A 27,353-nucleotide genomic window follows, 5' to 3' on the forward strand; every position below is an offset into this window, starting at 1 on the left:
TTAAAAAGAAATAAAACTCTGATACATGCTACAACATGAATAAACCTTGAAAACATTATGCTAAGTGAAATAAAAGTATTGTATAATTCCGCCTACATGAGGTACCTAAAAAACGCAAATTCATAATCAGAAAGTAGAATAGAGATTACCAGGAGCTGGGAAGGGAGAATGGAGAGTTTTGTTTAATGGGTCATAGTTTCCATCTAAGATGGTAAAAAAGTTCTGAAAACGGGAAACTGCAAACGCACTTAATGTTATAGAATTTACATTTTTAAATAGTTAAAATGAGGGGTGTCTGGTTGGCTTAGTAGAGCATGTAACTCTTCATCTCAGGGTTGTGAGTTCAAGCCCCATGTTGGCTGTAGAGATTACTTAAAAATAAAATTTTAAAAATGGTTAAAATGATAAATTTTATTGTGTATCTTTTACCACAATTTTTTAAAAATATTTTTTAAATATTTATTTTTGAGAGACAGAGAGAGACAAACAGAGTGCAAGCAGGGGAGGGGCAGAGAGAGAGGCAGACACAGTATCCGAAGCAGGCTCCAAGCTGTCAGCAGGAAGCCGATCCGGGGCTTGAACTCACAAACCACGAGATCATGACCTGAGCCAAAGTCTGAGGCTTAACCAACTGAGCCACCCAGGCGCCCCTTAATTTTTTAATTAAGCTCTATGCCCAACATGAGGCCTACACTCATGACCCTCAGATCAAGAGTACATGTTCTACTAACTGAGCCAGCCACTCCACCACAATTTAATTTTAAAAAGTAGCAAGACCTGCTTTAGGTCAGGCATCATTAATCCGTTTTCATTTGTTTAATCCTCATAATACCTGAGAAGGTAGATAATAGGGGCAAACATTCAAAATAGATAAGGATAGAAGCATAGTAATCATGTTAGCTAGTACTAGATAAAGTAGGGTTTCCAATCAACACTTTCAACTCTGCGTGGCTACCCAATTAACCACTATGCTATACTGCCTCTCCTAGAAGTGTTATTACATCACAGCACAAGGGAATACTATAGCATTAACATGAGTTGAAGCAGCTGCTGGAAACCTGCATGGGTTTAACATAATAATGTTCATCTTCAGACTGTAATGTTAATACCTCCAATCCCAATCTAATCCTCTAAAATCAATTTTTTCTCATCAGAAAAAAATGAAAAAAATTTTGATCACATATATATCTATATACATACATATGTATATCCATACATGAAAGGAATCAACATTTATGGAAGTCTTGCACTGTGCCAAGTGTTCTATGTGTTATCTCATTTAACCATACATAAAATTTTTCAGGTAGGTGCTATTATGTTTATAAAAATTTTCAGGTAGGTATCATTGCATTTTACAGTGAAAGAAACAGAAGCTCAAAGAAGTTAAGTAATTTGACAAGCTAGGTCATGGTGCTAATCAGTAATGGTGCCTGGAACAGTTTCAAAACCTGTACTGTTTTCTCTGTATTCCCTCTGTGCTTGACCAGTACAATTTGATTGTAACAGAATTGTAGTATGCTACATGAACAGGAACTCTGGGAAAGAATAACAGTGTAATGGTCATTTTAACCTTTAAAGAATGATTGGGCTCATGCTCATGGATAGGCAGATGATTTAAGTCAATCCTTAACTTGAGGCAGTAACTACATGTCTAGCTTCAAGAATTTTTCCTTTTTAGATCTGTTCATCATTAGTCATATTTGTGTCTACCAAGCTTGAAAGACCAGTGTCCACATCTATCCTTTAAACATAAACAATCGTTACTTTCTTCAGAGGAAAACCCTTCCTCACATTTAAGAGAACTGAAAGAACAGAATCAATTTACGGCAAGACTCTTACACAGAAAAAAAATTTTTTTCAAAAAAAAAAAATTCAGTTTAGATGATGATTGCTCTAATACACATCATCTTAGCAAATTTCATGACTGCATGCAATGAGAAAAAGAACTCCTACCATGTAGCAAATGTCACTTCATACTCTGAATTACTGTGTCTGACAACTAATCAGTCCACATTATCTCTGGGGCCACCCATGTATTAAGGCTGTCCAGCTTCTTGTCTGTGGTTTAGCAACTGCAGGACTCATACCCATGACTACTAACACACCTAAATGTAATTACAGTAGGTTTCTGTGGGAGAACCGAGACTTAAAAGATTAAGTTTTGATTTTTAAGTATTGAGACCAAACCCACACATTTTATAACTCAGGTGTAGTATGTAGAATATTATTTCCATGGAGAAATATTACTTGTATCTATTATTTGTACAGTATTTTATAGTTCGCTTATGATTGACAATGAGAAAACTAGAATCCTAATTTACTAATTGTCATTTGGTACCCTTCCCACTCTAATTTCTAGAAAAACCTTAATTAGAACATAACCTTGCTTATAAAGAAAGTAATTAAAACAATTTTTAATGTGTTTATTATTTTAAAATTTTTTTAATGTCTGTTTATTTTTGAGAGCACGCACATGCGCGAGCAGGGGAGGGACAGAGAGCAAGGGAGACACGGAATCCAAAGCAGGTTCCTGGCTCTGAGCTGTCAGCACAGAGCCCATTGTGAGGCTTGAACTCACGAACCGTGAGCTCATGACCTGAGCCCAAGTCAGATGCTTAACTGACTGAGCCACCCAGGCACCCCTAATGTATGTATTGTTACAATCAGCACAGAGCCTGATGTGGGACTCAAACTCACAGACCATGAGATCATAACCTGAGCTGAAGTCGGATGCTTAACCAACTGAGCCACCCAAGTGCCCCTGAAAGCAATTTCAAATAGACCACTAGGGGTCAACTAAACATACCATTTATTTAACTGTCAGTGAGTAAAAATTAGATAAAACAACAGAATTCCTAATCTATCCTCTACAACAAATCTAAGAATTTTTTAAAACTAAAGTTTTCCTTAATTTCACAGTATATAAAACCTGAAAAATATCTTTCTACATTTCCTGTGAACCAAGTAAGTTTTAGTTAAGTATGCCAAACACAGTGATTTAAATGTAATTGTTGGAGTACTTCATTTAGGGTAACAAACTTTCCCTTTAAAAATGCAAGGCTTTCAAAGTCAAAACTGGGAAAATCCTGGACAAAGAGAGACAACGTGGTCACCTTAACTTACTTTTTGTTAAGCCCCAAAAAGCACACTGAATACTCCCTTCCTGAATAAGCAAATAAAAACTTGGGCCTGGGGCGCCTGGGTGGCGCAGTCGGTTAAGCGTCTGACTTCAGCCAGGTCACGATCTCACGGTCCGTGAGTTCGAGCCCCACATCAGGCTCTGGGCTGATGGCTCAGGGCCTGGAGCCTGTTTCCGATTCTGTGTCTCCCTCTCTCTCTGCCCCTCCCCCGTTCATGCTCTGTCTCTCTCTGTCCGAAAAATAAATAAAAATAAAAAATAAAAAAAAAACTTGGGCCTGTACTTACCTTGTTATTTGAGAGCATTTATATATATGTAAATATATATATACATGCAATTCTGTAGCTATGTATAATTACTATGGATACGTAGGTGCTATATTTTTTTTAATGTTTATTTATTTATTTTGAGAGAGGTGGAGGGAGAGAGAGAATCCCAAATAGGCTCTGCACTGACAGCAGCAAGCCCGAAGTGGGGCCCTAACTCACACTGAGCCACCCAGGACCCCTGATTTTAGAATTTTTATTTTAAGCCTTCCTTGACTGGTGGTTTCTCAGTGACTGAGCAGGTTTTTATACAGAGCATCAAACTAATTTTAGGTTCCTTTTGCAGTACAGATTAAGTGATCCATTTTTAACCTCCCAAGTTATCTCATTCTCCTATACATATTAACGTTTTAAAAAGTTGCTTAATACTATAAATTGTTAACAATAAAAAAATTAGCTGCTGGGGTGCCTGCATCGCTTAGTTAGTTAAGCGTCCGACTCTTGATTTCAAATCTGCTTTGGATCCTCTGTCCCCCTCTCTGTCCCTCCTCTGCTTGCATGCTCTCTCAAAAACAAACATTAAAAAAAAAATCCTAAAATCGTATTACTTAGGAAATCTGAGTGGTCCTTTAAGTTTATAATAACACACTCACTTTCAATGTATAGAAGGATTTATGGTATGGAGACAAATTACGTTGTCAATTAAGTTAGTTCCACGCTAACTTAAAAACATTCAACAGGGGCGCCTGGGTGGCGCAGTCGGTTAAGCGTCCGACTTCAGCCAGGTCACGATCTCGCGGTCCGTGAGTTCGAGCCCCGCGTCGGGCTCTGGGCTGATGTCTCAGAGCCTGGAGCCTGTTTCCGATTCTGTGTCTCCCACTCTCTCTGTCCCTCCCCCGTTCATGCTCTGTCTCTCTCTGTCCCAAAAATAAATAAACGTTGAAAAAAAAAAAAATTAAAAAAAAAAAAAAAAACATTCAACAGAAAATGATGAAAGAGACAAAACTATTCAAGAACCCATTCTGTACAGACAAAACTGATTTAACTTGAATTACCTTGTTATTTTGTGGAAGGTAGGTATATCTATCTTGACTAAAAACAAAGTTATTAAATTCCTTTGGATTTAGAAAGATTAAGAGAAATTATAAACATGCTATGATAAGAGAAGAGGATTCAGTAGGCAGAGAGGGACAGATTAGGGCCTTAAATCCCTTGGCAGGGAAAAACACCTCTTTTCGAACAATGCTGGGAGTGTCTGACCACAGCAAGTCCCCTCAGGCATAAGGTTCCTCTTAAGAATGCAACATACTCCACCTACTCCCCCTCAGGTTTCCCCTCCAGATTTTGACAAAAGACCTAAGTAAGGCCACAGACCACTCCTCATACAATGGAAAGAGCCAACCAGACATGGACAACCCAGAACCTAGAACTAGCAAGCCAATAAGACTACAGTCTGAGAAAGAACAAGGGGGAAGGCAAGGGGGAGGGCTGACCAGATCCGTATTTTAAAAAAAAAAAAAAAAAAAAAAAAAAAAAAAAAGACCCTAGCCTAGAGTCCTCAAGCATTCACTTTCAAATGTTCCTTCTCAGTAATGAGAGCTTTCCTACTATTCTTACTTTCTTATCCTCTAATAAACTTCTGCCCACTGCTCATTTTGTGTCCACCTCTTCATTCTTTGAAGCAGGGAGACAACGAATCCTGGGTATTGTGGTAAGAAATCCTGCAATACCTTAAAGATATTGAGGGTTCGGTTCCAGACCACAATAAAGCAATTATTACAATAAAACAAATCAAAATGGATTTTTTGGTTTCCCACGCATATACAAGTTATATTTTATACTATACTGTGGTCTATTAAGTATGCAATATCACGATGTCTAAAAAACTGTACATACCTTAGTTAAAAAATACTTTATTGTTGGGGCGCCTGGGTGGCTTAGTCAGTTGAGTATCCAACCCTAGATTTCAGCTTAGGTCATGATCTCACAGTTTGAGTTTGGGCCCCGCATCTACACTGTTAGCACAGAGCCTGCTTGGGATTCTCTCTCTGAAAATAAATAAAATGCTTACTGGAAGCTCTAAGAAATGAAAGGGCAACTGGGAAGTAAAAGGAGACAAAACTATTAAATTATAAAGTTAGAACTAGGGTAGTAAAAAACTAAGCTTTTATTTTATAGGTAAGGAACTGGAGGGTTCAAAGATTGAGTGATCCCAGGCAATGAGGCCTTTTACACTTGAGGGAAAGAGCTCAAAATTTTTTTAAAGTTCATTTATTTAAGTAATCTCCACACCCAACGTGGGACTTGAACTCATGACCCTGAGATCAAGAGTCATACATTTTTCTGTCTGAGCCAGCCAGGAGCCCCAGAAGAGCTCAAATCTTTTATTAACAGAGGTTTCCTACACTACAGACAAATCAGCTGTTAACTGAATCCCTGCAGAAAAGCCCATTATCTTAATTCCCCTTTCTTTACTTCAAGTGCCCTCCATAGAAAGTTCTGATCTTAATTTCATCCTTTTGAATAGATGTCTCTATACAAAATAGGCTTCTTTCAGTTTTAGAGTAGGAGGTAACCTTGGAGATCTTTGATCTAGTTTAAATTCCTCACTTGGGACAGGGTGAGAAGGTGTGGCAATCTTCAAATACTTTTCAGGGCTTTCAAGTGGAAAAGGGATTTGAAATTCTGTCTTATCTCCAAGGCGCAGAGCAAAGAGTAAATGCCCAGAATTGCAGGTACCAAATTTCAACTCTCCAATTATAACTACCTAACATCAGAATAGGCCTCCCTCATAGAGAAGTCTCTCCTAGGAAGATGTCCTAGGAGAGAAAAGTTACATAAAATATATGTGTGTCAGAGAAAGACCACAGCAAACTGTTAAGATTCCTTAACTAAATGGCATTACTAATTCCAAGTTCAGTAAAGTGTTATAGTGAAATTTAAGAGTTCCTGGTTTGATTTAACTTAAAGCTTAGCTTGTGAGACATCCCCAAAAACATGCTGTTAACCCAAATAATGTCAACTACCGATGAAAGAGATCAGAGTGTGCCCTGTGTGTACGTGCACACTCAAAAGGAAGGAGATTGTGCAGGGAGACACCTACCTGTTTTCCTGTAACAACTGAAAAATATACCTGGTAGTCAACAAGCTGTTAATCCAAATAATGTCATTTCCCCCATGAAAAGGACCAGTATGTGTGTGTGAGAGAGAATATGAAAGTGGAGGCTATTGGGAGAGCCACTTACCTGCTTCTTGTAACAACTGAAAAATACAACTGGTAGTTTTATTTGAGATTGCAGCTTTTCCTTCCAGGTGATTCTTTCTGGCTGCATTTCCTGCTGTAATCTGGTCCTTGGACTGAAGGAGGACTTTTCCTGGACTATCTAGCAATTCATAGACTTCTTTTGTTTTACCCTCATAGAGTTTTTTACCAATATTCAGCACTGTGAAAATAAAATGGAAACATCAGATTTTAGGGAAAAATTTCCTAATTGAAGACTGAATTATCTAGAATGATGAATCAGGGAACATACAAAGTGGTTAATAATTTTAATAAAAATTCATTCACCTGCATTGAACCTTATACCCTACAAAGTATTTTCACAGGCATCATATTTGATTCACACAATTTTGTGAAAAATTAGAACTATGTAAATAATTACAATTGACCCTTGAGCAATGTGGGGTTTAGGGTTGAAAATCTGCATATAACTTTTACTCCCCCAAATCTTAACTAATAGTTTACTGCTGATCAGAAGATCAACGTTATCTGTTCAGAGGTAATGTTAAATGCTTGGGTAATGTGTTTTGTCCGTTATGTGTATCTTATACCATATTCTTACAATCAAACTAGAGAAAATAAAAAAATTTTTTTTTAAGTTTTTTATTTATTTTGAGAGAGACAGAGCACAAGCAGGGGAGGGGCAGACAGAGAGGGGGAGAGAGAATCTCAAGCAGGCTACAGCCTCAGAGCTTTCTATAGCAGGCAAAATGGCAAAGTTCAGCCAGAAGGGTTTCTTGATGTTTAGTTGATGTGTAAGGAGAGGCACCCCCCACCCACTGAAGTTAGCCCATTTCCAAGAGCCTCTATTTTTTTTTTTTAGTTCACAAGCATGTGCACGAATATGGGAGAGGCAGAGAGACAGGGGTAGAGAGAATCCCAAGCAGGTTCCATACTGACAGCATACAGCCTGATGCTGGGCTTGATCTCACAAACTGTGAGATCATGACCTGAGCCGAAATTAAGAGTTGTACGCTTAACTGATTGAACCACCCAGGTGGTTATTTCTTAATCTTTCTTCCCTATCCCCCACTGTTAATCCTTTCTCCACACTAAGATGTAGGAAATTGTGAGGAAGTGAGTACAAGAGACTCTAATTTTGATGCAGGTCACAGACCTAAAAGAAGTAGACTCTGGTCATTAGAAAGAATGATTTAGATGAAGATCAGAGGTAACAGAAGTTTAAGGACTTAAAATTTCCAAGGGAAGAAATAACCCTCACATTCCCAGAACAAGGACTCATTCTTAGTATTGGCATTTTTTAGTGTCTGTGCGCCAGGTACACTAGGGATATACCAGTAAACAAGAGAGAGTTCTTGTTCTCATGAGACCTGAGCCTGAGGGAAGCTGAAATTAAACAGGACATCATAACAAGTATGATGTAAGAAACAGACTATAGGGGGGCGCCTGGGTGGCGCAGTTGGTTAAGCGTCCGACTTCAGCCAGGTCACGATCTCGCGGTCCGTGAGTTCGAGCCCCGCGTCAGGCTCTGGGCGGATGGCTCGGAGCCTGGAGCCTGTTTCCGATTCTGTGTCTCCCTCTCTCTCTGCCCCTCCCCCGTTCATGCTCTGTCTCTCTCTGTCCCAAAAATAAATAAAAAAACGTTGAAAAAAAAATTAAAAAAAAAAAGAAACAGACTATAGGATCACAGGTTCACAGCAGGCCCACCTAACCTAGTCTAGACATCAGAGAAGAAAGGCTGGAACAAAGTGAGGATTAGGTTGCGATCAGAGGAAGGATAAACACTTAGCCAGAAGAGGAAAAGGGGTAGGTAGTGACGGTGACCATGGGGTAAAACAGTACATGGCAGAACTTCAATATGGTTGGAACACTGTGTGTGCATGCACTGCTATAGGGTAGGGGAAGGAGGTCAGCAGCTGAGAGTAAAAAAGAATGGCAGGAGATAAGACAAGGAAGAATTGGGCAGGGGTAAGATCACCAGCTAGCGGAGGTAACCATTAAACCAGTTACAATTCAGTTTAATAGTTGCCACTGCAGGGTACCTAATCTGGAGGATGAATCCCCACCCTATCATAATGTCCTGACTCACTGACAAGGTTTAAAAGGCTCCTCAAGATAGAGCCTCAGCTTAGTGCTCCAACTTCACATTTCTTGATTCCCTTCCCAGAACTCTAACTTCCATGAATGAATTTCTATATCCCACTCACAGGCTTTTGACATGTTCTCTCTTGGCCCAAACATAGTTTCCTTCCCTTGCATTTCACTATTCATTCTTTAGGCCTCATACATCATGTTGATAATGTGTAGATTTTTTTTTTTAATTTTTTTTTTTAACGTTTATTTTTTTTGGGACAGAGACAGAGCATGAACGGGGGAGGGGCAGAGAGAGAGGGAGACACAGAATCGGAAACAAGCTCCAGGCTCTGAGCCGTCCGCCCAGAGCCTGATGCGGGGCTCGAACTCACGGACCGCGAGATCGTGACCTGGCTGAAGTCGGCCGCTTAACCGACTGCGCCACCCAGGCGCCCCAAGTGTAGATTTTATCCTAAGAACAACCATGTGGCTTTTAAACACTTCAGCAAGATGACAGATTCCTATATTAGAAAGATTATGGCTGCTGTGTGGAAAATGAAATGAGGAAGGGGTGGATGGAAGAAAACTAAAGACTGAAAGACCAGTTAGGATGCTCTTGCAGCAATACAGCCCAAGAAATGTCCTGGTCTAAGGAAAAAGCAGTGATTGAAAGGCTCAAGATATTTAAAAGGTAAAAGTTTTAAGAACCACTCATTCAACATAGGGATAAAAGAGGGGGAAAGTCAAGGATGTTTCCTAGGTTAGCTACGAGGCAAAAGAAAGTTTTTAACTACTGCACCTCCACAATTCAGTTGAATCCATATTTATTACCTAGTTGTTAAACAGGGTAGGAATTTCAATTAATGGATAGAAAAAACATACTCATAGGAGACATATATTACAAGTGCCAAAACGCCTGCTAAGAACTAGCAGATGAATTCAGGAAAGACTGATGACTGAAAACAATTTGTGGCACTGAAATTTAAGAGTCTTGAAATGTATAGAACTTCCACAGAGAGGAGATAAAAAGTCTAGGGCTGTTCCCTCCAGTAAGGGAGCCTCTAGCCACATTTGGTCATGAAATATGAAACACGGCTACTCCAAATTGAGATGTGAGTTAAGTTTAAAATACACAATGGATTTCAAGATGGGGGAAAAAAAGGATGCAAAATAGCACACATTTACAAATATTGATTACATGCGGAAACGATATAGTTTTGGATATACTGGGCTACATATGATATATTTACAATTCATTTCACCTGTTTCATTTTACTTCCTAAAATGTGACTACTAGAAAACATAGTTACATAGAGTTTTACATATTTCTATTGGCACTGTTCTCCTAGACACCGCATAAATGAACACAGATGAGTGAACTTGGTGAATTAACCTAACTGGAATATAGGTATAGGATTCACAAGAGAGAAAAATCAAAGTTAGGGTTGAAGGGATAGGAAGAAAGCAGTATGCAGGAGGTGAAAGGGTCTTCAGACTGAATTTTAATAGCTCTTGGGTTGCCACTGAACATTTTTGAGCAAGGAAGTGCCATTTAGAAATCATAAAAGTGCCATTTGAGAAAGATTAACCTGCCAGTTAGATTCTACCAGTTTGGATGTATGGAAGGAAAAGACCTGTTCTAATACCCTGATTTTATGGAGTTGTTACTCGTTATCATCTGGATCTTTTTGTTTGGTCTCTATATATATTTTTTTACCTAAGTTCAATTTTCTTTGTGGAAGACAATGTACTGACTAGCCAACACAAACAAGTTGGTTCATCATAAATTTAAAAATTGGGCGTGTGGGGAAAAACACACTTAACCAGCATAAATGTCACAAGCTATTTTTCCTGAGGATCTAATCACTCACACATAAAATGATTATGTAACTATAAATGCAAACTAAAGCAAGGCAACTTTTTGCCTGGTGCTTTTGGAGCTCTTCAAAGCCATCATGGCATCAAAAGACTATAAAACACACACACATACAAAATCTGGACAGAAAAAAAGTAAATTTTCAGTAAATTCAATTATTAACTTTAAGGAGATAGCAGGTTATTACTAACCTAATAGGAAAAGCAGGACTTTGAAAAATCCACACGTTTCTGTGATTGTTTTGCAATATCTATTGATTACCAACACGATTTTCAGGCACCTCTCCAACCCCTGACCATTTCTCTTTGTAATCACTCTTTCTCTACTTCGTTTCCTTTCCCCAATCCAGAGTCAGTTCCGAGTATTTCAGAAAGTTCGGAGAGGCCCGGGAGGGCTGGGTTTCCTACGCCTCTCTTGGCGGTGCCTGGGCCACGTGTCCACCCGCCCAGCGGCCTAAAGAGAAGGCGGCAGGGAGAACAGACACCGCCCGGGGGTGGGAGAGGCAGCCAGGAGGGCCGCAGGGCGCGCACGTGTCCGCACCGAGCTCACAAGCTCCAGGCGGGAGGGCAGGGAGTCCCCGGAATATTCCTGGGGATGCCTGTTACTCACCCTCAGCTGTAGCCATTATCCTGCGTGGGCTGAGGGCAAACGCCGCGCTGGGAACAGAGGCAGGGCTCTGGAAAAGAGGAGTGGTCAGAGAGGCTCACCCGGCGGGGAAGGGAGGGCGGCGCACAGACCCACCCCCGGCCACGCCTGGTATTACGGAGCGCAGACTCAGGCTCTCAGCTAGTACCACAGTCCGGAGGAATGCCTGTCTTCTCTGCTGCCCCGGCGGAACTTCGGCTCCGGGAGCTAGCTTTACCCCCGAGGCTTCCCGCCGCGCAGACGCAGAAACGCAGGCTTCCCCCCACCCCTACCACCCCGCGCGGGCGCTGTTCCAGAAGAGGCGAAAAGTGGCGCGCACTGGCGGCCCCTCCCGACTCTACAGAGGCTCGCTGACCAGCCCCCTTCTCCTCAGCCAGAGCGGTTCATAGGTTGGAGCGTACCAAGTAATGACGACCGGGGGAAAGCATGTGCGGAGGAGCATACAAAATTTACATCTTCTGGCAGAGAAATGACGTTAACCCTACTACTTTCATCACCCTAACCTTGGATGTTGGAAAATAACGGAGATTTCCACGTGCAGCAAAAACAGCTCCCCGTAGGGTTCCGGCGGAGGACTAGCTCCACCCTAGGCGTCTGTGACTCCTCCTCTCAGCCAAGGAGCCTCTAGCCCCCTCCACGCTCATTGGTGAATACTGAAGGGGCGGGGCAGGGTGGCAGGGGGCGAGCTAATCACGCTTACTTTGGGAAAGCGCGCGCCGCCGCAGTAGCTAGGGTCGTGCGGCTGGGAAGGAAGCGAGCTTGAGGCGTAAGGGCCGAGCGGGCAGCTGGTTGGTGCTCAGGCCGCTGCCGCGGCTGCAGGTCCCTCCACGTGCTTTCGGCAGCGACATGGAGCTGGAGGAGTTGGGAATCCGAGAGGAATGTGGCGTCTTCGGGTGCATCGCCTCAGGAGAGTGGCCCACGCAGCTAGATGTACCGCATGTGATCACTCTGGGACTTGTGGGTCTGCAGCACCGGTGAGCAACCGGCTGAGGGGTGGGGGTGGCGGCGCGTGTGCTGCTTCTTCAGCACAAGCTGTTTCCCGCGGCCCGTGTTAGCGAGCTCGTGCGCGCCTGAGGGCCAGGAGGCCAGACCTCTACTACCTGGATTGGTATCTGCCTGTGGCATCGACTAGGTGGCCAAGGCGTGCGCGGGCACCACCTTGCATCCCTGGACTTCTCCCTCTCAAGCCCTAGTGCTGTTCAGGGGCTCCCCTCCTCCCAGTATGCATCCCTCACAAGTCTGGCCAATTTGTTAAGGCTCCGGTTCTCTAGGGTTAGGCGGGTCGGAACTTCTCCCCGACTTAATCTTGCAGAGCCTGGAGCTGCTTTTGAGAAAGGTTTGTGTGGTGTGGCTGCTGGTCCAGGACTTACAACACCTTGAGGTGTTCGCGCGGAGCCTTCAACCCACCACAAGCTTTTGTTTGCAAGGGCAAGGCTGCTGTTGAGCAGACTGGAGATTTGAATGTAGGCACAGCTATGAGAATTTAGGAATTCTAGAGTTCATACCCCCGGAAACAGCTAGTTGATATTCAAAAGGAACTCCCGGTTGTAGATCTCATACAAATTAACTGAAAATAAACCAGTCACAGGAAATAGTGCATCTGAAAAAGATGCACGGGTTTCAGATAATGAAGGAAAAAGGTTGTAAGAAGATGCCAAGAAGTAACTCCCTTCTTTATTTAAAAGGGAGCAGTTCCTGTATGACAGGATACATACAGATTTTTGGTAGCTCCCTTTGAGTTAAAAAATAACTTGGCTTCTGTGATCGTTCCGTTTTTTACTACCTGGAATTTGCTATAAATCTAGATTTAACATTATCGCTGAAAGTATTACAAAGTTTTCATAAGGCAGTAACTGCAGCAACAACTTTTAGAACATTTAAGCAACTTGGCGATAAAACTTATCAGCAATATGGGAGGAACAAGTATAAATGAATTACAAATGATTTGCTTTCCCTCACCAAACTTGAAATGTAAGTAGTCTTTTTGATCTTTTCAGGGTCGCAAATACTTGAGTTTGTTTCACATCTTGTGTACGCCTCCTTAAATGCTGAGAGTGACTTAGAGTCTGGGAGGAATCAAAAAGAATATTTTTAACTTGAATGACTCTAACTTGGATACTTGTGGGTTGACCGTAATAGAAATCTTGTCTTAAAATACTGTACATTTTTTTGAGAAGATTAGATACAGAATCCAAGGAAAAACTAAAATCTACTTATATGGTAGTGCAGAGCAACATTAGTTTATAACATCTTAGGATAAGTTATTGTGGATATTCTCTGAAGGTAAGAGGTGTGCAGAAACGAGGGATGTTTATAGAGTTGCCTGGCAGTCTGTGGGAGACCAATGAACTGACCTTGATTTTTTTTTTTAATTATTTACTTTTTAACTAGAATAACTCAGAATGTTCATCTTCAGTCTCTCCTTTAAATATGTGCTGGAAGAAAAAAGGACTTTTTTTTTCAAGTGAATACAACTTGATTCCTAGCTACATGCACTTTTCTGTAGTTGCTTTTATGTGAAAGCATTATGCAATTAGACAATACAAGATAAGAGCAATAAAAATGTAATTATAATAGAGCAATAATAAATGGATTCTATGAGACTGCTCATTTGGCCAAGTAAATCTTTGTTAACTTGGTTTTGAAGATTGACCTTGTGATGTTTTCAGTAACAGTGGCAAGGAACCCAGTAGCTTCTGAGGCACAAATATATTAATGGAAAACTGTTTAAGATTTTCCTTGTGTAGGCATAGAATCATTAAGGGGCACTGAGGAGGCTGTTCCTCTCCCATAATTTTATCCAATTCAAAATTTTGAATTAGCAGAAGTCCCTACTCTTTAGAGGAACTGACTCGGATTGGAAGAATATCTCCCTAATGTCTTAAAGATAAAATCTACTCTGAACTAGTAGGTAGGGCTCAGAGATTAAGAACTGATGTTTTTCAATGACATTGAATCAAGGAACATTAGAACTGGATGCCTTAGATAGGCTATCATAGTTTAGTATATAGTAGAGTTAGTTATATACACTGTACACTGGCAAGCGGTGGTCCGTTGCAGAGGTCTGTACCTCCTCACCTACTTCCACTCAATCGTTAGTTGTTTTAAAACCACAGTAATAACAATTCTATTGTTGGATTTTTTTTTTCCTTTTTGATGAAGGAATTTATTTCTCATGCATTATCTTTTTAAATCATGGAATCTAGAAGGTGAGATTGTTATCACTTTTGCATTGTATTTGGTTCTGTTTTTGTCTTAGGCATAATCTGATCTAAAATATTTAGTTTGGGGGATAATAGCGTACCTGAAAGTTATAATATGTATTTCATGTAAAAACAAATAGAACATCAATCACTAGATAGTCATGCACTGGATACTTAATCCAGATGGGTTCATCCAGAAGTGCTTTCTTTCTAGTAGTTCTGGCTATTTGCAGATTTATTCCATAGTTCTACTTTCTGTCAAGGGGAATTTTAATTTAACATTTTCAGTGTCCTCTTCAGCTGTAAACTGTGTGCCTGTGTCTTCATGCCACATACATTTAATCACCACATGCTTTTTCAGTTCTAAAAACTATGTTTCAGTGGTTTGCAGAGTTCTGAACAAACCACACACACCTTTGTAGATCAGACATTTTCGTGTTTAAGGGGCACCTGGGTGGTTCAGTTGGTTAAGCATCTGACTCTTGATTTCAGCTTAGGTCACTATCTCATGGTTTATGAGATCAAGCCCTGTGTCAGGCTCCTTGTGCTGTCAGCCCCTCCCCCCACTCATGCTGCACTTGCTGTCTCTCAAAATAAATAAATAAATTTTAAAAAAAGAAATTTTCATGTTTAAACCACAGGCATATTTTCTGGAGGCTAGAATGACATGGACGTATTTTGAAGATTCCATGAAAGGAATTACTAAAGTTTCATAGATTTATCCGATGAATCAACTAGTTCGCCTTTTCTTGGTTAATTAGGAGATGAAAATGCCTGCTCTTTCAGTGACTTATAATTTCCCTGGGTTAGGAATTGAACCCTACAACTGATAAACATTTTCATACTTCTAAAAACTTTGAGATTTACCTGATGAAGTTGGATCACGTAGGGGGTCTCCTGTCTGTAGAAACATTCTGTAGAATCTTTTCGTTGTGTTATGCTCTGAGGAAACCGATTTGCAGTGATCTCAGGAGCAGTTTTCTTAAGAGATACAGACACTGGTTCTGTAAACAGAGCATATAACATTATCACTGGAAAGGCTACTTGTGAGAAAGATGCACTCAGACAACCTTTATGGAATTAGTTTCCATTTATCTTCATTTAGTTTGTTGGAGTACACAGGAATAGATTGTCAGAGAACTTACTTTGAGTTGCCAAATGTAAGGCTGGTAATAACTTTATTTTGATATTCATCTCTTAGTAATAATGACCAAATATGTCACATTTCTATATCCTTGGTTGGGGAAGTGACTTATGTTAAAACTGTCCCTGCTAATTTTTCCAGTCTTTGGTTTTGAAAGACTTTAATTCAATTACTTTTATAATTTAATGATTCTCAGTTTTCAGTCATAAGTGTTTTAAACTTTTCCAGTTATAATTTTTATTTATAACTTTGCTTTTTGCATTAGTTTGAAGCAGAATTTATCTATCCCTAAAAGAGTTTCAAAGTACCACTGCTTTTTCATTCTGGTCAATATTGGAAATAACATTGAGACTTGGGAAATCTAGTCCTAGGTTTCCTAGCAACATCAACTTGATCTTGGGCAAGTCTCCTAACTTCTGAGTCTGTGTTCTCATCTGTTGGGCTAGACTTATGTACTTAAAGGTTCAATGGGCAAAATCCAGTGGGTTGGAAATGATACTTTTGTGTGGTTAGCCCTTAGCAATTTTCCTTTTCCTAGTTACATCAGTTTGATCTTGGGCAAGTCTCCTAACTTCTGAGTCTGTTTTGTCATTCGTTGGGCTAGACTTACGTACTTACAGGTTCAATGGGCAAAATCCAGTGGGTTGGGAATAATATTTTTGTGTGGTTAGCCCTTAGCAGTTTTCCTTTTCAGTAGCATATACACTATAGGGCATAGGAAAAGTTCAGGCAACTCATCTGACTTGGACTTTAGGTCCAAAAATGGAGAATAATATTTTCACCTCACTTGAGATAATAAGGGTCGTGGAGAGTAGGGAGGTTCCAGTTATTATCTAATACTTTATTCGAAAAATACTTAAGCTTCTGTTGTGTATATATAAGGCCCTGTGGTCAGTGCTAGGAATACTGTACTTCACAGGGCCAATGTGGTCCCTGGACCTCACAGAGAGGGAATGTTAGCCAGATAGTTCAAGAGCACAGACTTTTCTATGCCTCTATTTCCTTCTCTATAAATTGTGTATAATGATAGCACCTACATCTTAGAGTTGTGGTAGGAAGTAAATGCATTAATATACGTAAAGTACTTAGAAGAACTGTACCTAGATATATGTATACCTGTGACCTTCCGTCCAACTCCTGGGTATGTACTCTCTAGGAATGCATACATATGTTTACTGGAAGACAGGTACAAGAATATTTATAGCATTATTTGTAATAGTCCCCATCTGGAAACAATGGAAATGTCCAAGAGTGGAATGGATAAAGAAGGTGGTGGTATATATATTCATATATGGAATATTCAGCAGTAGTGAAAAAGCAAACTCCTACTACAAGTAAAATCATGATGAATCTCACAGTGTTTAGTCAAAGTAGCTTGACATTAACACATACCAGAAAAGTAAGAACATCTTGTATGATTCCAAATTTAATCTATGCTAATAGAAGTCAGAAGAATGATAACCTTTATAGGGGCTAGCAAGATGATTAATGACTGGGTGTAATGTTTTATATCTTGATTTGAGTGGTAGTTGTATGGGTGTGTTCACTTTGTAAATATTAAGCTGTTAAACTATTTGTATATACTCAAAATAATTTGATAGATTATAAATCTATAAAATGCTGAAGTTGGATTATCCTAAAGATCCAGAGAGATGCAGTGATTTGCTCTGTGTTGAGTTATTAGTGTCAAAGAGAAATTAGAACTCAGGTTTTCTGAGTCTCAGTCCAGTGCTTTTTCCTCTATTCTGCACTTTTTTTTCTTTCATATGCTGTACTACCTCGTATTACCTTTTCTGACAGCTGTAATGAGTCAGTTTGGAATTATAGCCCACATAATTAATTTGACTTATTTGTAGAGTTACTAAAATGTTACACCCTCTACTAACTACCTTTAGAGAAAACTAAAATTCCAGATTTACTACTTTGTGGGTTTTTTTCCTTTTCTATCCCAGTATTCTGATAGCAATCATTGCAAATAGTAATTTAAAGGCTCATGATGAATGGACAGTTGTGCAGAAATTTCTGACTCTGGGAAATTTTCCATTTACTCTGTTACTTTCACTCTTAATGAGCTATGAAAGAAATCATTGCTCAGTCTTTTTTGCTCTCACACAGCTTATAAACATTATATTTAGTCTAAACTGTCAAGGACAGGAATAAGTATCTTTTATCAGGAAAAAGCAACGGAAGTTTTTTTCAGTGTGGAAGAACTTGGCATTTCTCAAGCTCTTACCATCTTCATGTGCTTTTCTTTTGATGCTCAGAGTTCTTGGGTTTTTGGCGTGACCTTCAAAAAATTCTTAAAAGAACATAGGAAAAGAATCATTATATGACATTTAAAATACATTGGCTTTCCAGATTTGAGTTCAGTAAAGTAAGAATATCAAAGCAGTTGGACAAATGAAGAATGAGTTTAAGAATTAGGAATATTTTGGTATAAAGTTTGGAAAGAAATTGAAATTCTTTACTTAAATTTATTGGGTCATTTGAACATACAGTAGTGTGAGGGTTTTATTTTTGAGGAATTTTTTACTACATTACAATACAAAGAAAAAGTTAAGAGAAATTTTATTTTAAAAAGTCAATTTCAAGGTTACCATGTTTCCATTTGGCAGTTCTGAGAGCTGGTCCTCTTAAGATGCAGTCAACTTCTTCATAAAATCTCATTTTTCTTTGAGGGTTGCCATTTTTCTTTTGTAAAACTCTGTATTCATATTTTAAATTTTTGTATTTGGTACGACATTGTTTCCAGTCTCTGTCTATTCCAAACTGCATTAGTCTTCTGGCAATTTCCTCAAATATTTCTTTGTTTCTTGTGGCCCTTTCAAGCGTTTGCTTAATTTTTTCATCAGACCATATGTGTATAAGCGCTCTGACCTCATTGTCACACCAGTGTTTTCCAGCCTCTGTGTCGCTCACTGTTATAATCTGTAAATGATTTTTAGCATCTTCTAAAGGAATATGATTACCTATAAATCAATGTGATTTACAATTATACAAACTTATAGATAAATCTTGTATTTGAATATCATTCATTTAAAACAACCTGGATTGACATAAAGCACTGAGAAATATAATGATTTCAATGTGAGGGTCAAATCTTTTTCATATGTTCATATTCAAATAAGATTTTAAAAATTATAAGGCAGATTAATCTCCAATGTCGGTGAGAATAATTTAGCTGCTTTTCATCAATAGGTAATCTTCGCTGGATTTTTACAAATAGGAGAGTCTTGGTGTAACTTCTTAAACTGTATATATATATTAGCTTTAAATACAAAAAAAATTTTTTTTAATTCAACAGTTTAGACCCTGTACCTGACCCAGTGATACTCTGTAGTGCTGTGGGGCTGTCCACCTCTTCTGAGGCTGTACTTACAGTGTCTTCCTCTGTCAGAAAGCAAAGAAAAGAGCAGTGTATATTTGTTGTTCACAAAACTCAAATTTACTTTTGCAATTGAAGATTATACTGAGAAAATAGTAATGCTGGATTCCACCATCAAAACTGTAACCTCATAGCCAAGAACATTTGTTATCTCTAACCAAATTTTAAAATGCCTTTGTAGGATTCACCACCTTGAAAATCTTGGAAGTATTCTGCCTTAAAAGTCTCAAGGCACAGTATGCAGTATTTGGGAATATGATAGCACTTTTAGACCCAATTTTGTAATATGTTTCATTGTTGTATTTTAATGCTTGACAAAGAACTTACATCTCTTTTTCATTTGATCCTCATTGTAACTGAGAATGATCCTTTCTGCAATACATATAAATAGAGAAAAGACCTTAAAATTAAGTGGTCTGGGGGCACCTGCATGGCTCAGTCGATTAAACATCTGATTTTTGATTTTGGCTCAGGTCACGGTCTCACGGTTCTTGGGTTCGAGTCCCACGTGGGGTTCTGTACTGACTACACACAGAGCCTGCTTGGGATTCTCTGTCCCTCTCTCTCTGCCCCTCCCCCACTCATGCTGTCTCTGTCTCTCTCAAAATAAATAAACTTAAAAAAAAGGATTAAGTGGTCTTAGCAATTTTCATGTTGAGAGGTTAACAGCAGACAGGTAAATATTTTAAGGAACTGATGGTGCTTAGCTTGGTAAATATACATTTATTGTAGTGTAGCTCTGTACATATAGAATGTTTATAAGTCTGCTGTAGTTTGGGGAAAGCTCTTCCTTATATGCATATGTTGGATTGCTGTATTGATGCTATGATAGTTTTCTTTCCCTCCTGTACTTTCCTATACATTGGGACATTATTATTATCTTTTTTAATTTGGGGTGCCTGGGTGGCTCAGTCTGTTAAGTGTCTGACTTGGCTCAAGTCATGATCTCACGGTTGGTGAGTTCAAGCCCTGTATCCATCTCTCTGCCCTTCCCCTGCTCATGCTCACTCTCTCTCTCTCTCTCTCTCTGTCAAAAATAAAACATTAAAAACATTCTGTGTTACTACTATTGTCTGTGCTGTTGCTTGTAATGATTGTTGTAAAACTGGATAAAACTACACAGTGTTTTGTTTTTTTTAAATTTTTTTCATTATTTATTTTTGAGAAAGACTACAAGCAGAGGAGGGGCAAAGAGAGAGGGAGACAAAGAATCTGAAGCAGGCTGCAGGCTCTGAGCTGTCAGCACAGAGCTCGTGGTTCGAATCCACGAACCATGAGATCATGACCTGAGCCGAAGTCAGACGCTCAACTGACTGAGCTGCCCAGGTGCCCCCAGTAGTTATTACCAATAGACAAGTGAGGCCAGAGGTGGTTAGGGGGCCTATAAGCTTATGCAGCAATAGCTATGTGGAGATTTATATGAGGATAGGACCAGATCTTCTTATTTTAAGGACATGTTTTTACAGTAAGACTAGAATGAATTTTAGCTTTTACCAACATTAAGACCTTCAATAACAGGTTGTATTTTGGAGCCACAAAGGCTACCTAATAGGCTACTTTTTTTTTAATTGAAATTTTTATTGAGATAATTGTAGATTCACATGCAGTTGTTAGAAATAATAGAGATCCCTTCTACACTTGGCCCAGTTTTCTCCAATGGTAACATTTTGTTAAACCATAATATACTAATAAATGAAGGGTATTGACATTGATACAGTTCACTATTCTGATTCAGATTTCCCCTTTTACTTGCACTCACTGTGAGTTATGTATATGTATTATATTTTATAATTATCACCTTGTAGGTTCATGTCACCACCATCAAGGTCAAGATAATCAAGGGTTCCAACACCATAAGGATCCCTCTGGTTGCCCTTTTATTTTTTAAAGTTTATTTATTTTGAGAGAGAGAGAGAGGGTATGCTTGAGTTGGGGGGAGGAGGGGGCAGAGAGGGAGAGAGAATCTCAAGCAGGCTCTGCGCAGACAGCACTGTCTGCGCAGAGCCCCACAAGGGGCTCCATCTCATGAACTGGGAGATCATGACTGAGCCCAAATCAAGAGTCAGATGCTTAACCAATTGAGCTACCCAGGTACTCCTGGTTGCCCTTTTATAACTAGACTTACCTTCTTACATCCATGCCTAAGCCATTCTCCCACCCTCACCCCACTGGCTACTTTTTGGAGAGCACAAGTCCAAGGTAAGTTTTGGCAAACCTTATTTCAACAGAATCTGAATTTATAACATTTTACCTAAGTGACTAAAACCATCAATTCTAGGCTCAGGCACATGTCCTACTTCTGGGTTATGGAAATATTAACAGATATTAGGTGTCCCATAGAAATTTTGAGTAGTTAGTCCCAGAAAATAAGATGTCATATTGGAGAGTGGTAGTGTGGAAATCCCTACACTTAGCATATTTTAAGGAAAGAGAAGCATTTAGTTTTTATTATGTTTCTATCCCAACTGATACACTGCCATTCACTTCTCACACTCACTACCTGGAGTTAGCTAGCATCAGACTCTACAGCTTTAAGGGCTCACTCTTGGTTAAAACTGCCCTTACATCACATGCCAGCCACAACTTCAGCTGACTGGCTACAAACTTAGGTGATGCCGTAATCCCCTCAGGTTTGATAATTTGCTAGAACAACTAGAATTTAGGAAAGTCCTATTAGGATTACAGTTTTATTATAAAAAATAGAACTCAGGAACAACCAAATGAAGATCCACATAGGGTAAGGTCTGGGAGGGTCCTAGATGCAGAGTCTCCATGCCCTCTCCCTGTGGAGTCAGGGCCTGTCACTCTCCCAGCACATCAGTGTGTTCACCAACCAGGAAGCTCTTCTAAGCCAGTTTTTATTGACATGATTATGACGTGATTAATTAAATCATTGGCCACATGATTGAACTTAGTCTCCAAAGTTACTTCCCTGCTAGAGGTCAGGGTGGCCTAAAATTCCAACCCTCTTAATCCCAAGGTTTGTCGTTTTGGTGACCAGTCCTATCTTGAAGCTCTTTAGAAACCCAGCTTGGAACACCTCATTAAAATAAACATTCTTTTTCTGATTTCAGCTCAGGTTGTGATCTCTGGGTTGGTGAGTTGCAGTACCGCATCTGGCTGTCTCTGGTCTGCCCAGAGCCGGCTTAGGATCCTTTGTCTCCCTCTGTCTTTTCCCCTCCCTGCTCACATGTGCACGCTCTCTCTCAAAAATAAACATCAAAACAAATTTTTAAAATAAATAAATAAAAAAGACTTTCACCACTGGAAATTCCAAAGGTTTTTGAAGCTCTGTGTCAGGAACTGGGGACAAAGACCAGATTTTAATTTTTTAAAGATTTTAAGCCATCTCTCAGGTCACACCTTTGTAATTATCAAGTTGCCTATATTTATCAGCTTACCTAGGTCTGAACTTTCTTTTTTTCATACTTATAATTTTTGGGTTTTCTGAAATTTTAACCATCACATCTTTATTGGGTTCTTCTGTTGGATTAAAAATTTAAAGGTTCTCAGTATTGTGGTTCATGTGATCAAAGTACATTAGCTTATGATAATTTTACTGCTAAGATTACCCAAATTGCGTGCAAAATTTACCAAACTTTTTAAATATTTAATTTAGAAGAAAATCATTCCCAATTTTTGTTTTAATATAAATAAACCAAAATAAGTGAATTTGAGAAAATAAACTTGGAATAGCCTCTGAGTTACTAACAATAGATAATTTAGTGCCCTCTGCTGGCCATCACATTGTTAATTTTTGTGAAATTGTGGGGATAGTGAATCATATTTTAATTTTGGAGATATGTTTTACCACATCCAAAAAGAAAATAGATCATTTCAAGATTCTTCTTAAGAGAACAGTGTAGTCTTTCACTTCTGATTTTTAAGCTGATGATAAGAGTGGTCTCTAATAGGATATATATGTATGTATGTATGCATGCATGCACGCCTGTCTCCACCCCTCAGAGCCGGAAGCAATCTACCTTTGGCTACCCCTACAAGAAAGCAGTGACTTGCAAGAATACCCAGATATTGAAGTATTCCAACTCATATAAATAGGCACTGATACTGGAGATGAATTTAGTTAATTTTAGGTCTATTCAGAAGAGATAGGTAACGCACAAGATTGTCAAACACAGATTTCTCTTCCAGCACCGTTTTCCTGGTAACATTCTGATTGCTTTTATACTCCCTTGCCTGTGCCTCACGTGGGGGGAAAAATAAATTTATTTTAGGTGCAAAGAAGTAGTTATTCAATTTCATGGGCCATTTCTTCTTATTTATTGTAATAGATAGGCATAGCCCACGAGTTCTGTGATTCTTCCCAGTGATTAACTTCTTTCATATGGCATTAGTCATGCATTTTTTAAAGTGATAATTGGAATGGCTATTTTTTCTCGCCTAAATGGAATCAGACTGGATTTGATGTATTACTTTCTTCAGCCCTCTGCTGGTCTTATTCTCTAAATAAGACAACCTAGCTGTGGTTTTCAACCCTGGCTGTGCTTGATGATCTTACAAAAATATAGGTACCTGAACCCATCCTATAACCTACACTAGACCAAAATCTCCAGGAGTTCTAAATAGGGAACTAAGTAGTTATCTAGAATCCGGGAGGTCCACAGCTCTAGGTAGATTTTTATTTGAAATAAGAAGGAATCTCCTGGCATACATTTAAGATGGGGAAAAAAAAATTAACCTTTAGGAGATCAGTTTTATGACCAAGGGTCAATGTTAACAATATGGGGCAATAGCAACTCAGATTACAATATTTCATTAGTAGAATATATAAAATCAAAATAAAATGACCTCTACCTATTTTTACAAGAATGTTTATGACTTTATTGTGTTTTTGTTTAAAATTTTTTTTTTAATATCCATTTGTTTTTGAGAGAGAGAGAGATGGAGAGAGATGGAGCGCAAGTGGGAGAGGGGCAGAAAGAGGGAAACAGAATCTGAAGCAGGCTTCAGACTCTGAGCTGTCAGCCAGAGCCTGATGCAGGGCTCGAACCCATGTGAGACTATGACCTGAGCTGAAGTTGGACAACCGACTGAGCCACCCAGGTGCCCCTATTGTGTTCTTGTTTTTAAAGAAAGGTATTTGATGTGAATTTTTATCCTGAAGATAAATATTCGTATCTTTATACCTCAGTACAAAATCTTCTAAATAGTACAGTGGCAATTTGTGCCTCAATAGTTGTGCATTGCAGTTGTGCCTAAAGTTCTTACCTGTTTAAATTTTTTCCTTATGCATTTAGCTCCTGGGATTCTTATGGGTTTATACCTTTGCTTTTATTTTCATGGGAAAGTTTAAAATAAATTAACTTCTAGAATGACCGTAAATATTTCCTGTTTCACATTTTCTAAACATATTCCAAATTAACATATAAGCATACCAGACAGTTTTTAAAAACCCTCTCAGTTTTTATCTGGCTGAATGTTTTCCTTTCACATATAAAAAATTATCTTGAGGTATTGGACTTAAGTGAGTCCAGAGGACTAACAAGCTAAAATCTTCTGAATGCCAAGGTTCTTAACTTTTTCCATGGAAATCTTTCTATCTCACTAAACACAATCGGATTTTAACTTTTTTTTGTTTTTCTTTTTCCTTTTAATGACAAGAGTCATTGCTGTGATGCCCTGAGAAACCTTAGGAGCACAGTTTTGTTTACCTTTGTTATCGTACCCCTAGTCAACTCCTATCGTGTTAGTCTCCTTAATTTCTCCCTATTTCCACCTTCCACTGTTCTAGCAGCTTTCGTTTCTCCCACTGAGCTTTTAATCTACCATCTCTGATAAATCAGACAAAGAAGTTTGCCAAGGGTGTGGGGAATTTGATTACCTGGTTTGTTAATCAATATGATCTTTACATTTTCCAAGGTTGTATGAATCTTTGAACTATGTGCAAGGTCTGTGATGGCTAGGCTTTTGTTTGAGGGCCTGGTGATCCCCTCATCCCTCATTTTGGTTTGTGTAAAAGGCAAACAGTCAAATAGGAAGCACTTACTTTGCTCTACCCCCTTAGTATTCTTTACCATAGGGCAGTATTTCTTAAACTTAAGCATGCATAAGTTCTCAGACAGTGCTGATGCTGCTACAGTTTGAGAATAACAGCCATAGGGAACGTTATGGGTCATTAATCGTTTTCACCTTCCATTTTTGCATTTTGTAAATATGAGTATTATTCTTCATATAATGTTATAACTTCGTATATGTTCTTAAAGCGTCTTACAGTATTTTAGTTATTGTAGCATCTTATTATACTATTATATATAAAATATAATTATAAAACCCATCATAAAGGCCCCATCCTTGTGACCTCATCTAAACCTAATTAACTCCCAAAGGTCCCGTCTCCAAATGCTCTTGCATTTGTTGATACGACTTTAGGAGTGACATATTTCAGTCCATAGCAACATCATATAATAACATCTTATGTATTTTTTCACACGCAAAACCAAAAAAAATGTTGTTTTACCTGTGCCAGGACTTTGTTTTACTTCTCTCTCTCTTAGGTCTTCTGACATATTACTGACTAAATCATCTTCAGCTGCTTCTCCAGCAATGACTGTGTGAACATAGTGGGATATATGGTGATTTGGTTTTATTCACTTTCAGGATTGTGTTTTAAACTCTAATATGTTATTTACCCTTTTACAGTGAGCCTGGTGCTAAATACTGTAGTTGTTTCCTTTTCTCTAATTTAGATTCCCCACTTTTAAAAATCTTTCAGTCGTAGGTCCCTGTAAATACCTGGTGTTGTAAGTCTGTAGCTAGACTTACAGACTCATAACTGATGGAATGATCATTGTCTGCAATTACTGTATGAACAGAATCATGCTGCTGCTGTTGGGCTACTTTATCACTAGTCATTTTATTTTTCATGGGATAGATGTATATAGTTCTCTAGCAGACCGGTTTCTTTTTTCTTCCCAACAAAAGATTTTAGTACTTCTCACCACCATTTCTCAGTCCTAACTCTGTCATTGCCTCTCTTTCCCCTAGACACACACTCACACTCTAGGAATTAAGACTCCATTGTTTAAGGCAGATATTAAGATTAGAAACTTTATGGTTAGTAGAGGTCTTTAAGAACATTTTGTCAAGTGTAGAGGAGATACTTGGTTTAGGATTCCACAAAGACTGAGCTAGAACTTGGATTTCCTGACTCCTGGTCTAGAACTCATCCAATTTATTTCATGCTATCATATCTTTTTGTGTATTGTATCTTAATCCTTTGGATTAAACTCATTTTAAAGAATTTTATGATATGTCCCAGAAGAACCACACTTCAAAGACATTCTCATGGGTTTTGTATTTTTCTAAGTTCTTTAATGTCCTTTTTCTGTTCACTCACAATTTTACCATAGTTGATATGAAAAGTTGCTTTAATTTCTGCCATCTAGAGTTGCATTTTTACTTTATTAAAATTGGTCTATTTTTAAACTTGTGGAAATCCAATTTTATTTCATCCTTTTTTTATAACTGTACTGTTCTCTATGTCCTGGAGGAGATTGATTATACATTCAATCTGTTTCATGATAAATTCAACAATTAGCTTATTGAATAACATTTAGTGAAACCTATTTAACTTAGATTATATACATGTTATCATGCTACTGACATTTTATATGATGTAACCTGATGTTAAGATTACTTTTGTCTTCCTACCTGTCCGATCCTCTTCTCTTTTTACATTGGCACATCCTGTGGCTTGTTCTCCATCTTGGAATTCCTGTTCTTGTGATTTTTCTGTTTTATCGTGTCCCAAAATGGCATCCAGCTCAGTAAAAAATTTCATACTCTTAGTTATTCCTTGGTCTTGAGCCATTCTTACAATCTTATATTCATGTTTTAAGTTTTTGTACTTTGTTCTGCACTGTTTCCAATCTCTCTCTATTCCAAATTTCTGAAGCTTCGCAGCAATTTGTTCAAATATCCTTTTATTTCTCACTGTTCCCTCTAGTTGTTGTTGTATTCTTATATCAGACCAGATGCCTATTAGAGCCCTAATTTCTGGCACAGTCCAGTGTTTTCCTCCTTCATTTGCTACAGTTGGAATAAAAGTTGGATTAATAGGGGGTTCCATAATTGATGTAGAGTTACCTGTATCAGGTGGGGAGGGAAAGATACATATATATATACATATATATATACATATATATACACATATATATACATATATATATACATATATATATCTATATCTATATATATATATGGTTACATAAGATAAATAATTAGATGCATCTTTAATAAAGAAAGACAGTTTCTCCATGGGAGATGGAATACAAATCACAGCTTAGCTTTCGTCTGAAACTAATGGATAAATGAAGTACAGAACCTGAATCTGTTTGTTGTCATGTTAGTGACTGGCTTTA

General features: G+C 38.6%; 2 protein-coding genes across 10 annotated transcripts in view; one reads left to right on the forward strand and one right to left on the reverse strand.

The window, feature by feature from the left end:
• Nucleotides 1–27,353, reverse strand: part of PAICS (phosphoribosylaminoimidazole carboxylase and phosphoribosylaminoimidazolesuccinocarboxamide synthase) — a 47,985-nt gene that overhangs the window by 14,638 nt on the left and 5,994 nt on the right. For 2 of the 9 annotated variants that reach the window (XM_086704990.1, XM_086704989.1), the window contains 6 exons: nt 18,906–18,977; nt 18,185–18,556; nt 17,821–17,886; nt 15,311–15,447; nt 11,205–11,271; nt 6,651–6,848 (listed from right to left, as the gene is read on the reverse strand). In XM_086704990.1, coding sequence (XP_086561116.1) covers nt 6,651–6,848; nt 11,205–11,271; nt 15,311–15,447; nt 17,821–17,886; nt 18,185–18,556; nt 18,906–18,977 — 912 coding nt within the window. Of the gene's footprint in view, nt 1–6,650; nt 6,849–11,204; nt 11,272–11,641; nt 11,684–15,310; nt 15,448–17,820; nt 17,887–18,184; nt 18,557–18,905; nt 18,978–25,450; nt 25,541–26,643; nt 27,079–27,353 lie in introns of those variants that run through there. The other 7 variants (XM_086704992.1, XM_086704991.1, XM_086704986.1 and 4 more) reach the window with 6 other exon arrangements.
• PPAT (phosphoribosyl pyrophosphate amidotransferase) overlaps nt 11,948–27,353 on the forward strand; it is a 35,527-nt gene continuing 20,121 nt past the window's right edge. The window contains exon 1 of the mRNA XM_025921895.2: nt 11,948–12,214. Within this exon, the coding sequence (XP_025777680.1) occupies nt 12,087–12,214 (128 nt within the window). The 5' untranslated portion in view covers nt 11,948–12,086. The remainder of the gene's footprint in view (nt 12,215–27,353) is intronic.

The sequence above is a fragment of the Puma concolor genome, chromosome B1 (assembly GCF_028749965.1).
Source record: "Puma concolor isolate L17-30 chromosome B1, mPumCon1.1.hap2, whole genome shotgun sequence".
Taxonomy (NCBI): domain Eukaryota; kingdom Metazoa; phylum Chordata; class Mammalia; order Carnivora; family Felidae; genus Puma; species Puma concolor.